Raw genomic sequence first — 13,681 nt, 5'->3', positions numbered from 1 at the left:
GCTTTTTCAACCTGAACTTGACATCTTATGAAGAAAATGTCTGTGTGCTAATTAGAGTAATTTTTGTGGTTTGTGGCTATGTAGATAGGTTTGTTTTCAAAAGCCCACAGTAGTGTGACACTTATTGGCCATAGAAAATGTAAGTGATTATCCCGAAAATTTCAAGGGAAACAGTCTTGAGAGGTTGGATTTAATGTAAACTGAGTTTATGATACTCAATTTCTGGGCTTTATTTTACCCCTCATTCCATTTCAGGGTACAGAGATCCCTCCCTGTTTCAGAGAAATCAATAGCAATGAAGAATTTGCATGAATCAATAACATTAGCCAATAACATGGCACCCTACAAAGTTACATGGAAACACGTTAGTTCCTTCATGAAAATGAATTAGGTGGGTTCTCTGAGGCCCTTCAGGGTGAAATATACATGCTTTCATCCAAGAGCTCAGGTTTGATGAATCAGATGCCTTATGAAAATTTACTTTGACTTAGGTAGCTGTAAAGACCCCACAGCAGCTTAACAACTAGGTGAAAACCCTGTGCCAGTTTCAAAATGGTCCCATCCCAGTTCCCCCCTTGCCTAATATTTCCTGCACCAGTCCAAGTGGAAGAGAAGGTCACAATTGAACTGCAAGGGTTTTAGAATATTAGAGAGTGATACTCTAAATTAATTAGGGAGGCATTTGGCATACACCCTTCCTGACATGTTTGCAAGTCAGTGGTAATGTGAAATAACAACTAATTCTGCTTTTGCAAATTTTAATGTAGAATGATTTACAAATTCCCAGCTTAAAAGCTGCATAATAAGTCTAATTTCATCAATTAGTTGGATAAAAGATCCTCTCAATTTTTTTTAATCCTCATTAGAAAATGAAAATAAACATTCTAAAGTGTGTGGTTAAGCACATGTGTTGGAGGGGTGGGCCACTTAAAGACCAGGGAAATACAGTTAGCTTTGGAAAAATTTTATTCAACTAAGCCTTTGGCTCTGAAATGGCAAAAATTATTGCTCTGGCTTGTTGTAGCTATTAATGACAGTTGTTTACACAGATGACGTGAGTAAAGTATAGTGCACTTGTTATGATCATGCTACCTCTATGCTCCGCAGCTCTGCTTCCACCCAGTGTTCTTTGTCATGAGGAGTTATGTACACACAAACAGACATTGATGAGCGTGTCAATGTCAATTACAATGTGAACTGAAATGACACAGCAATGGGATGAAGATGGTTTCTGCACCTGTGAGCTGGAAGTCATCACCTGTTCCACTGTGACAGTTGGCCTGGTCGTCATCGCATTCATCCACCAGGTTCCCATTTGGAGTGGTTGGTCCTGCAGTAGGTGCTGAAACAAAATCCAAGTATTACAATCTCACACCTCTGAAATGTATTCTTCAGCCTCTGGCTGTTGAGTCTGTGAACGTATTTGCAGAAAACCTTAATCGGTGGTCAGGCCAGGAGCACGGTTTGCCTCTCTTTCAGGAGCTAAATATACTTGGATCTTGCAGAGTGCATTGGGGACTTCTGTATTTTGGTATTTGAACCCTGAGGAGAGTTGGCTGCCTTAGCAATTTATATATTGTTATCTACATATACATCCATTTTTGGAAAAGTTTCTGAATTCTCACTGGTTATTTATTCATGACCCTGGAGTTCAGAACTTTGATGACAGAGATTTTGCTTAAATTCTCTTTCATTTTCAGAGACCCAGGGAGCTCGTTTGTCATAAATTCTATTTTATTCTTATTATTTACTGGTTTTCAGGTTTATATTATAATTTCCCCAAAAAAGGGAGTTGCAAAACTCACTTTCAGTAAAGTGTTATTCTTTTTCTTTCTTTTTCAAAAGCATGATTCCATTTCCATTTATGGCAGCATCTCCATTTCTGAGAGGGTTTTTCTCTCTGAGGAGCAGGTGACTAAGAGGAGCGATCTTAGATATCTGGGGGTCATTTGACCATAACTCCCTGAGGACCACATTCTAATGTTGGCAGGTATCTTCATATCTTTGAGTTGGTAGTTGAAAAGTAGCCAGCACTAATCAAAGACTATTTGAAGTTCTTTATATTTAATTTAGCTCCTTTTTTCAGCCTGTTACTCATTTTTGCAATCTGTTTAATATTTTACAGTTTTCGGCATTGCATTTCACTTTATAAGACTTAAGATAACGTATAGTTTTCTTAATGTTTGAGAGACAGAAGAGATGCTGGCAGGGACTCAGCATGGGGTGGGACTATTCTCTCAGTGGTTCTAGCTAATAGGAAGGTGCCCACAACTAACCATCCCCCCCTTCTCAATCAAACAATGACACAGTTCTTTGTTGTGCTTAAGTTCTGGAGAGCAGTTTTGACAAATGCAGAAAGATAGGTAGCTTTGACTTCCTTTACTGCCTCAACACAAACTGCAATAAAAACAAGGAAATCACCTTGCACAGTGCCACACTGAGCACTGAGGCATGCAGTCCAGACAGTAAAAAGACACACATACGTATCCTGGCTCTTGTTCTTACAACATCTCAGGACACTCTAGGGCAATCCGGGTGCTGGTCTTTACTAAGCTGTCTTGCTTTCACTAATGCACTGCTTTTAAGTATTTTTAAACTATCTATTAATCTGACTGTTTTCTTCTGGCATTCCTCATGGCATGTGGAAGGGTGCGGTTCAACACCAAAAGCAGCCTGAGTTAGACTTAAGTTGAAACAAAGTCAGAAATGAGTGATTTTTATGCTTCAATTTTACACTTGGAAATGTTTCATCTTCTGTGGTTTTCATTGTTTCTTTAAGAATTAGTCCAAAGTGAGCTCCCTGGACCCCTGGAATAGGATGGAGCCCCATGTAAAGTTGGGCTATACCTCAACTTTTTCCCACCCTTTTACGAGTCTTCCATAGAACAGGGCACAAAACAGATATTTCTCAACACCGTGGATCAAATTAACGGTCACCAATTTTGTTACAAAGTGTTGCATTGTTTTACAGATGATTTTTCCTATGGCTCATGGCAAACTTCCTCAGTTTTGTGAGTCCTTAGAAACATCTGCGGCAATTCCTTCACCAACAATTTCTTCCTCACTACACGGTTGACACTGGCAAACTGCTACCAGGCTCAGTCTTTAGTATCATCCGTTCATTCCACCTCCCAAATCAGTGTTGCTTTCAGAACCTAGGCTGAAGATCTGCATGCTAGCACACCAGACTCTCCTTCCTAAATTCTGTATCTTTCAGTAACTTTAACAAATGTGTCTGTTGTTGGTTCAATCTGCCCATCCTTTCTTTTCCTTTGTATTATTTGCTTAAAGCACTGTAACATGGTCATTCTTAATCTGTGTTGATAGTGATTGAAAAATGTAGAGGTCTGGGACATGAATACAGACATGAAAACTACCAAACAATAAAGAATGGGAGATGATGGCCTTCTTTTACACATGGAAAAGTTTCTATGAATTATTCACTAGAAGTGATTTTTAGCTTCAGATGATGTAGTGCATAAGAAAAATTTTATGACATTTAATGTGCCTGGGAATGTAATTATATTTGGGCAACTAAAACAAATAATTTTGAAACCATAGAAGAAGGTGATATTAAAAAGCTTTCTTCAAAACAACTATGAGCATATGCTCAATTGATTAACATCTGGGTACCAACAATAGCCATTCTTCAAGCTAACCTGGAGAAAGACCTTTATGAGGATGAAAAAGTTGGCATAAGGTTACTCATTTATGCCCAAATCTAAGGCAGATGGGACTTTGAATGCATAGAAGCATTAAATGGTGCATTGAACAACCATCACATCACTAAAAAAAATCATCTCATTCATATGTGCTAAAATTACAGAAAGGAGTACCTTTGTGAGTGCAAAAAGTATATTTGTGAGTACAGTATGTAAATTAAATTTGTACTTGATATGAGCTTTGTATGATGAGCTAAATTTAGATCGTAACATCTTTAAATAGTTCTCACTGTACATTCATATGCATCATATCATTTAAGTTTTGTCTCTTTGCAATAGCCTAAGAAATTTATCCAAGATAATACCATGATACTTCAGTCTGTCAAATGCTGCTTGCTGTTAGTATATGAGAAACTTGGATCAAACATAGCCATATAAAGAACATTTGAAAAAGCAAAGAATGTACTGGTTGTAGGGGTTGGGGAAGAGAGAAATTTTAGAGAAAATCATGTAGTTGGGCAGGGGTTTTACTTTGGAGTGATGGGAATGCTTTGGAGGTAGATTAAGATGGTGGTTATGCAATTGTTATGGATGGACTAAATGGCATTGAATTACTAGTTGTTTATTTTAGAATGATGAATTTTATGTTACATGAACTGCATTTCAAGAAATTGTTAAAGAAGTAAAAGGAGACATTCTCACAGAATCTGAGGACGCTGGATAGACCACCAGGATGGTCTGAAGGCATAGCTTCCTGAACGAAATATTTAGCCTCTCAGACTGGCAGGGACAGAGAGACACAGAATTACTGGAGGTGTGGCTGGAGGGTGCGGACTGGGGAGAGGAGGTGGGAATTTGCAACAGGGGCATAAATGCATGGAAAAGGAAATAAGAAACAAAGTAGGAAACTAGAAAAGGCTCTGGAAATTGCAATTACCTTCCACTTCACAGCCCAGCAGTTCCATTCTGAGTCCAAGTCCACTGTGAGTGGCTCTCTCGGGATAGATCCTGATGAATCGGGTGGAAAGAGGTGGAAAAGTCCGTAGCTCAGGTGTATCAAAGTTGTTGTTGCCTTCAAAAGACTGTGAAGTATAAAAAAATTTGTCAGTTATTAAGATAAAAATAATGGAAGTATCCCTTTTGATGGTTGTTTCACCCCTATTTAGTAAGAATCTCTAAAGGATTTCTTACTGAGAACCTAGTAAGAAATAGATCCTACCTCATGGTCTAAAAGAGTTAACCTATTTCAAACACATTAGGACAATATCTTGCACTGGTAAACACCATCTAATTTTGATATATCAAAAGGAGACTCTGAATGATAGGCAATTTGATTTTTCTACTGTGCTTCATTCTACTATTTTCTAAGTGGTTGACAATCCTTTCAAGTGAGAAAGGGGGAAAAACAACAATAATTAAAGCTTCTCTGAGAAGCGACAGATGTGATTTCTCAGAAATTCAGGGTGCACACTGAGGCTATACTAGAAGCTGAGGATTTAATGAAACACGTTTTTAAATGCTATGCTGATATGCCTGGGGGAAGTGACACTTTTACCACTTCTTTGAGGTAAAGGAAGATAACTCAGGAAGAGAACTTGCCATCTTTCAAACCATATAATAAGACACCACATTTTCAATAACCACTCCTGTGACATTCTCTCAAATGAGTGGGTCCCACTTAAGCTAAAACTGGGTCCTTTAGAAGAGAGTGGAATTAAATTTCTGAAGTGGAAGATAGTCAATTTAATGTACTGCAAATACTGTTTGTTTAAGAACTCAGATGATCCCAGCCCATTGAAATTGCTATTTACTTATGCAATACTACCAGTTGGAGGCATTTGTAGATGAAAGGCCTTTCCCATTTCAGGAAAGTAACAAGAGGCCTGACTGTTAAGTAACTTTTGGAGGCCTGGTTGAATTGCAGGGAGTCAGCTGGGTTTTTTTGGTTTTTTTTTTAAAGGCATTCCTAACTGGAAGTCACTGTGACATTTTTTTTAAAGAGCTAGGCCACCCATGGCTGGTGCTATAGCTCAAGTGTTTTATTTACTTACTTTTTGATGGGAAAAACCACACTCCTTGTGGATGTGTAAGAAAACAGAGTGATAGCTATCCAGTTTTCCCAGCACCATCAAATAAAATTAAAAAAAAAAAAAAGAAGAAGAAAACAGAGTGATGACTAGATCTTTCTTGTTCTCCAAGAAAGACTTCAGACTCTCCCAATACCCTTCTAAAGTTTGTGCAGAATGGAAGAAGGGGTAGCAGACGAGAAAATCCAAACTGTTTTATCACTGGGACTACCCTTATATATTGAAAATACAATGCTTACTGATGTAAAGCATCCTCAGTGACTAAATACTTCAACTCACTCTTTACAATTCCATGAGGTAGGCTCTATCAATCCCTTGTTTTTATTGACAAGGCATAGAGATGACATATAATTTGCACACACTCATACAAAGAATAAGTGGCAGAGCTTGGCTTCAACATAGGCTGTCTTGGCTGGTGCCCTTTGTCATACTGCCATGATGCTCTGCCTTTAGAAATAATCTAATCTGATGTCATCTTAATTGATGAAAACACTGATCTCTAGGAAATTGAGGTCTATGCTCAAATTACTATATTCCTTTTTATTAATATTTCTTTTTAAAGAGTTAATTAAAATTATTTTTACTTAGGTAATATGGTTTACAATAGTATCCATATTACTTGCCTCAATGCCTGCCATACTTTACCACCTCACCATCACAGTGATCCAAGATGCCTTCTCTCCTATTCTCCCCACTTTTGCAGCCTCAGTTCAAGCAATTATATATTGATGAGGAACAACTGGTATTGTTGAGAAACAACTGGTATTGGCAAATTGTTTCTGGTAATTCGCCAATACCATTGTTGTTCCCATTTTTTTACATTACTTTGAATCCTTACAATTTTGGCTACCAAACCTGGTAGATTCCACTGAATGGATAGCCAGGCTGTCACTATGTCAGCGAAGAGTGGGAAATATGCACAGCATCTGGGCCACACAAACAGCCATGGAAGCCCCCGGGTAGAGGGAGGAATAAAGCCAAATAGAGGACACATGTAAAATGAGATAGACAGACTGGGTAGGCTGTGACATAACCAGGGATTTTTTTTTTTAGTTCTGGAGTTCTGGAAGTAAATTAATTGACTTTTTTCAATTCAGAATAGCCTCCAGGAATCTAAAAGTATATGACCAATGCAGACCTGTTTCTCTCAATTAAAGTTTCCTTCTATTCTTTTCAAGAGAAAATTTATGATCAGGGTTCTGAACTTTTGATAAAACTAGAGTTGCTGCCAGTAATTGAGAATCTGACATATATTATTGCTAGGCCCAATTAAGTGCTGTCACTTAGAAACTAATTATAATAAAAATACCATTAGTACACATGCAAGTTCTATCTCTGTTAAGATAGCTCTAACAATCATAGGAGAATAACACCAATATCAATGAAACCCTAGACTCCTAATTTTAACTTTAGGAAAGAATAAGCACATTGCAAATAAGCCCAATGCAAGTTAACATTATAAAAGCTGACAGTGTTAAGAATAACAAAAATAATACACCTTTAGGAATTGACTAACTTTGAGAACATAAATTTGCTTATAAGGTACCTTTGTGTCCTTTTACTAATCATATATTTGAATAAGACTTAAAATTTATATATATTCCTTAAAAGTCTAGTAGTTATAATACTTATATATCTTATACAGCATTATTAATTGTGTGTTTGAAGTGATAAAAAGGCATGAAAAAAGGCACAGAGGATTTTTAAATACACTAAAATTGTTTGACTTTACAAAATGGTGTATTAATTTTATTGTTACATAAAAAGGGTAGACCTAAGCAGGTAACCTTCATTTGTAAGTTTAAATGCAGTATTTTAAAATATCTTTATATAATTTAGAAATGTGCCTTCTAAACTGATGGCTTTCCCAACTTCCTTTTCATATTAAAGATTTTATGTCACGGGAAGGACCAGTTAGGAATTATAGATTAGGGTTTTCATAAACAATTTAGAGGTTTTTAAATGTTTGAAGTATCACAGGAAGGAGATAATAATGAGAAGAGTTGTATTTTGAATAAGATGTAACACAACCCATCTCAAATGCTGTTTTTTTGTTTAAACTAAAAACTGTGTGGCTTCCTGTGAAATTTTAGGCACAATAACACATAACAGAGCAATAGCTTTGACTTGATTGCAGATGCGCAGGTTAGATAATAAAGATCGGGAAGCATATGAGGCATCTTATCGAAAGCATATGGTGATTTGTTTTCTTTCTCTCTTAGAACCTGAGTGATGAAGAACATGTCACAACAGCACGCCCTGCCATGTGACAGCAGCTCTGGGAAGTTGTTGATTCGCAGCATATTCACGCTTCACGTTAAGTCAAAATGCTCACTACTCCTCAAGAAGAAAGCAACACTTAGGGGAACTCCTGTTTCTGATGTTTATTTTGCTTTTTCTTTTACCCAAACAAGAGGGGGCAGACATAACAGGGGGAAATGAAGTGGACACGAGAACTAGCCACACAGATAAAAATAACATTACCCCCGACGATGTTTTAGAAACCACAAGTGAACTAAGGGCAAGAGGGGAGAGACATTCTTATATCTCCAACAGTGTTATCCCTACTGGTGGCTCAACACCCTGGTACTGACCTGTCGCCCTTGGGGGGGACACAGGGTTGTGTGCTCAGCCTCTCCTTGGGCTGGTTGACCTGAGGCCTTGTCTCCTGACTACAATGCTTGGGTCTGAGTTACTGCATTTAGCTCTGTTCCCAAATGCCTTAGAATGGGAGTGAGGCACTTCCATGGGCCAGAATCTTATTTACACAGAAGGAGTAGGTCCTGGGCAAAGCAGGGATGAAAAGGCTGGGTGGGATCAAGAGGTCAGTTGTGTTAGTGTGAGAAGGATCATCAGATGAATATAATTCCCATACTGCATACAGTACCGACTAACTGTAGCTGATCATTTTATCTCAAATCAGATTCCATGCTACCTAGCATACTCCTGGATACCTTTTTTCTCGTGAATTTTGTTTGTTTGTTTGTTAGTTTGGGTCACACCTGGCGATGCACAGGGGTTACTTCTAGCTCTGTACGCAGGAATTACTCCTGGTGGTGCTTAGGGGACCATATGGGATCCTGGGAATGGAACCCTGGGTCAGACACATGCAAGGCAAATGCCCTGCCTACTGTGCTATCACTCCAGCCCCTCTCATGAATTTTTTGTGCTCAATAAATATCAATAATTTGAATCATCAGCCTCAACAAAATCAGCCAAGAATACGTTTGACTAACCAAAATTATACCACACATTCTGGAGAATGTTGAAATAATTTTACATGGAGATTCTCTTCTCATGTCATTGGGTTCCAAAGCCTTAAAAATATACCTAAGTATGTTCACAAAGGCCAAAAGGGGTCAGCCCTGGTATCACTGGAAAGGTAAAAGGATAAATAAAAAGTGGAACATGCACACAATGGATTATCATGCAGCTGTTAAGAGAATGAAATGATGACATGTGCAATAACAATGTGGATTGGCCTGAGGACTCTGGGCTAAGTATCATGAGGCAGTCACAAAAGGAGGAATACTGTCAGATTCCATTTATCTGAGGCTCTCAGAGATGTCAAATTATTTTTTTAATTTATTTTTTTATAAAGTTCACAATAATTCATTAGATTTAATGTTCCAACATCAATCCCACCATCATTATAACTACCCACCACTGCATTTCTAAGGTTTCCACCCTGACCTTCAAACCCTGTCCCCAAAGCAGGACCTAAATAATTTATTTTGTATTATTTGTTATGAATAATCCATTGAAATAATCCAAAAACATTTCCTTAGAGGAAAGTGTTTGAAGATTGTTGTATCTCACCCTGGAGGCATTAAGCCCTCGTATAAGCGATTACCAACATATAAAACATTACGTGCTCCAGGAATTCTAAAATTTTAAATGTTATGCAGAGGAGGATAACTCTTTTTTTTTTAAGCTGGATGGTGGAGAAGTCAAATTCTTGAAGACCAAAAGAAATCAGGGAAGGGAAGGAGGGAAGATATTGTTTAATGGGTGTTGAATTTCAGGTTAACTAGATGAGAAATTTCCAGAGATTGACTGCACAACAACTTAACCCTAAACTCATCCAACACAAGTTACAATGGTTACTTTTGATGTTCAGTGCATTTCACCATTACTAAACATAAAAAATAAACTAGACTTAAAGGAGGGGAAGTGAACCATGAGGAACAGGGGGGGTCCCATCTACTGAAAAAACTAAGCAGAGAGATTTTGCTACTGTCAGTCCCTACTCCTTCCATACCGCTGCTGTCAGTACCCCTTCCCTTCCCTAAGACACAAAGGTGATGAGCAATGCAGTTCTCTGAATTTACCTCCAACATCACGTTTCACCTCATAGCTATCTTCCCTAAATATGAGGACCTCACTGGCATCATCAGGCACCTCCACAGATCTCTCTACTGAAAAGAAACAAGATGTCCTGCTTCCTCAGGGATATATGCTGGGGGCCTTGATTTCAATCAGGACCTGAGGAAAGATTCTTCCCGGGACTGCTGGGCCACGGGCTTTACCTTAGGCTTGCGCTTGCTGTCGTCCATGATCATTTTCCAGTCTGAGCCATTGTTGCTGTGCCCAATCTTGAATTTCCTCATGAACACCTTATTTTCCTTGTGCTTCCCCCCTTGAATGATGATGCCCCTCACAATCTTCTCCTCTCCCAGGTCCACTTGGAGCCACTCATTGACATAAGGATGAGGTGCTGGGGGCAGAGCCCAACCTGAGCGACTGGTTACCAGGCGAATATTTTCAGGCATCCAATTCCTGTCCCCTTGGTTTGAGGCTGTAATCTGGGAATCAGATATAAGTCCAGACACCATACCCAGCATTCCAGAGCAAGGATAATCTAGAGGGTGGAAAGAAAAAGAATTTAGCTAATGAGAAGTTGTTTTCTAGAAATCTCCAGGCTTAGAAAGACAATACAACATATTTAATGAAAACAATGTCAGCAGCCATTCATATATATTCTAAAATCTTGGAATCATTGGGCATTAAAACAGTCTTCCTTCTTTATGCTTTTCTTCTCTTCTCTTTTCTCCATCCTTATTGAATGACCCCTCTACACACTACATTCCAATAATCAACATCTTCATTAGGAAATGACATTTCCCCCTACTGAATTTTCTTTCAAGTTGAATGTCAAACTATTGATGTTGTAGTCCATTTGATATCCAGAGGTTGTTTCTAGATGACACATAAAATCTGCCCAATACAAGCTCAGTTTAGGACCGTTGGATATATATGAAAATCAATAATCGCAAAGACAAGAAAGTTTCAAATTGAAGGTCACAAAAAGGTGAAGAGAAGAATGGCATTTGACTTAGCTGCAAGAGTAGGAGGGGGTGGCAGTGGGATAGAATATTGAAGGACAATATTTTCCTTCCAAAGAGTCCTCTCCACCTCATTTCTAACTGCATGAGGGATTTTTCACACAAATAGCCCACAGTCATCTCAAATATACTATGCCCAATGGAAATAGTTCATTTCCCTTGGCACCGAGCCCCTTGACTGGATTTTGAATTTAAATTAACTGCATCCCTAATAAGCTAGTCCTTGTCTTCCCAACTTGTCTTTGTCTCTTTCAGATCTTTCCATCCATTTTTTGCTAACAAATGCTGATCTGCTTTTGTTTAAATAAACAAAAAGGATCTTGGATCTGCCTTTCTGTCTCCACTGCTTTTGGTTTCATCCTCATCTGACCACTTATGGCCGGGGTGCTAAATGGGTCCCTGGTTGGGTTCCCAGACCCCAGCTTTGAAATTATATCACACATCCCTGCTATATCACTTTTCATAAATTGGTGTTTGTGCAATATCATTCTCATGCTTAAAATTCCAGGCTAAGTAAAATAAGCCAGACTACAAAAAGACAAATATCATTTGACTCCAGTGGTATGAGGTATCTAGAAGAGTCAAATTCGTAGAGACAAAAAATAGAATGGTGATGTGCCAGAGGCTAGAGGAAGCCAGGAATGGGGAATTAGTGTTTAATGGGAACAGAGTTTCAGTTTGAAACAAAGAAAACTCTGGAGATAGATAGTGTTGATTGTATAATAATGTGATTAAATTTAATCACATTGAATTGTACAGTTAAAGTGGTTAAAATGGGGCCAGAGAGAGAGAGAGAGAGAGAGAAAGAAAGAGACCGAGGAAAGAGAAAGAGAGAGAGAGAGATTAACAGTTCAAATGCATGTTTTCCATATTGGAGATCTGGGAGTAGTACTCAGTACTGCATGGATTTCTGGATGCTGCAAAGAACCAACCCCAAGCAAAAGGCCAAGAGTAGCTCCTGAGCACTGCTGGGTGTGACCCCAAAATGAAACAACAGAAAGTGAGGTCAAAATGTTGAATTTTATATGATGTATATTTGCTACAACCATAAAAGAGAGTATTTGGAAATTTTTCCATGGTTCTCTATTTTTAGAGAAACAGAAATTTTCTCATTGACTTTTAAATTCCTTCATTTTGGGCGTACCCTATTTATCTAATTTTATTTCTGATTATTGTTGGCCTATTCCAGTTCATTTTTTTTCCTCCTATATTCCATAGATAACATTTTCATCAGTCTCTGCTCAAAATGTCCTAATGGCTTCTCGTGCCTCCTACTGACAGATTTAAGTTCTGCCCATACTTTACTACTAAGTTAAATCTCCTCACTAAAACTCCTCAAACTTTCTCTAGAAATATCAGATTCCAGCATTAAACTGTTGTTTGGATATTAGTAATCTTGTATCTCCAACTACATGATAAATTCCTTAGAAGCAGTGGATAGAATAATAGGTCTATTTATATCTTCTATAGCAGCCTGAGAAGCTTCTGAGCAGCAAAGTATCAATCATCAATTAGCTGATTGGTGGCTTGATAACAAAATGTTCAACACTTCAATTATTTTCTTTCCAACTGTACATCTCAGTCAAGGACACGCACAGTAGTGATAAACTATGTTCTTAGAAATCATAACTCAATTTCGAATAACAGGAATAAAATTTGCCTAAAAATATAACTTCTAAAGATGTATATATGGAATAAGACTATACGCATGCTTTAAACTTAAGAATTACTCATACATTTTCACATGAGTTGTATATTCATATCATGCTATTTATTTACTATATATTTATGAAATATTCAAGACATACTTGCTTGGGAATTATGAGTGTACTTTCAGCCTCATAGACTACATCTTCCTTATGTGCCCTTACTAGCAATGTCATTATGTAGACTCTTTGCTAGTGGCAGCTGAAATGAGAAACTCTCTCCCTGTGAGGTAGTTTGGGCAGTGGGAAAAGGGGTTTCTCTTTGTACTATCTGAATTGCATAAAATCCAGACCAAGATTTAAATCTTATAGTCATTTATTCATTTTTCTTTGTGATTCCTTCAATCAATCTTGTTTTTTCTTCTCTGGGACTTCTCAGAACATTTTCTCTGCATTACTCATTGATGATTCTACTCAATTCCTTGGATGGCTGCTCTTGAGTGCCTTGGATGTTAAGTTCTCTGAGGGCATTAAGTTCTTTGAGGGCCTGAACCAAATAATATTTGAAAACATTCTGTGACCCCATGTGCCTGTTTTATGAAGAGTATGTGCTCAACAAATATTTGTTGACTGAAAAATCTTATTAACATGATAAAAGGCAGCTGTCACGTCTCCCAAGCACCTTTTTCTGTAATTCAGCTACAATATTTGCTCCAGATTTGGATCTAAAGATCAAGAATAAACTCAACGGGGATTAGAAAAAGATTTACCCAAACGATTTGATTCAGGGACTATGAAATTATAGTGAAGACACCTTTTTTTTTGGTCACTGTGGTCACACCTGCCTGATTAAAAACCAGCTTTTATAAAGTTGAGTTGGTAATGAGGACCAGATGTTACCATTTGGAGAAAAGCACAATTAACTTGAAGCTCACAAAGAG

At 37.9% G+C, this 13,681-nt stretch overlaps 1 protein-coding gene across 2 annotated transcripts in view; it reads right to left on the bottom strand.

Moving 5' to 3' along the window:
* Nucleotides 1–13,681, bottom strand: part of NRP1 (neuropilin 1) — a 155,548-nt gene that overhangs the window by 22,290 nt on the left and 119,577 nt on the right. Inside the window, exons 10-12 of one of the 2 annotated variants that reach the window (XM_004605395.2) lie at nucleotides 10,279–10,610; nucleotides 4,600–4,744; nucleotides 1,238–1,342 (exon numbers count right to left, since the gene is read on the bottom strand). In XM_004605395.2, coding sequence (XP_004605452.1) covers nucleotides 1,238–1,342; nucleotides 4,600–4,744; nucleotides 10,279–10,610 — 582 coding nt within the window. The remainder of the gene's footprint in view (nucleotides 1–1,237; nucleotides 1,343–4,599; nucleotides 4,745–10,278; nucleotides 10,611–13,681) is intronic. The other variant, XM_004605398.2, reaches the window with a different exon arrangement.

Source organism: Sorex araneus, chromosome 9 (genome assembly GCF_027595985.1).
Source record: "Sorex araneus isolate mSorAra2 chromosome 9, mSorAra2.pri, whole genome shotgun sequence".
Taxonomy (NCBI): Eukaryota; Metazoa; Chordata; class Mammalia; order Eulipotyphla; family Soricidae; genus Sorex; species Sorex araneus.
This window is presented reverse-complemented; position numbering and strand designations above follow the sequence as displayed.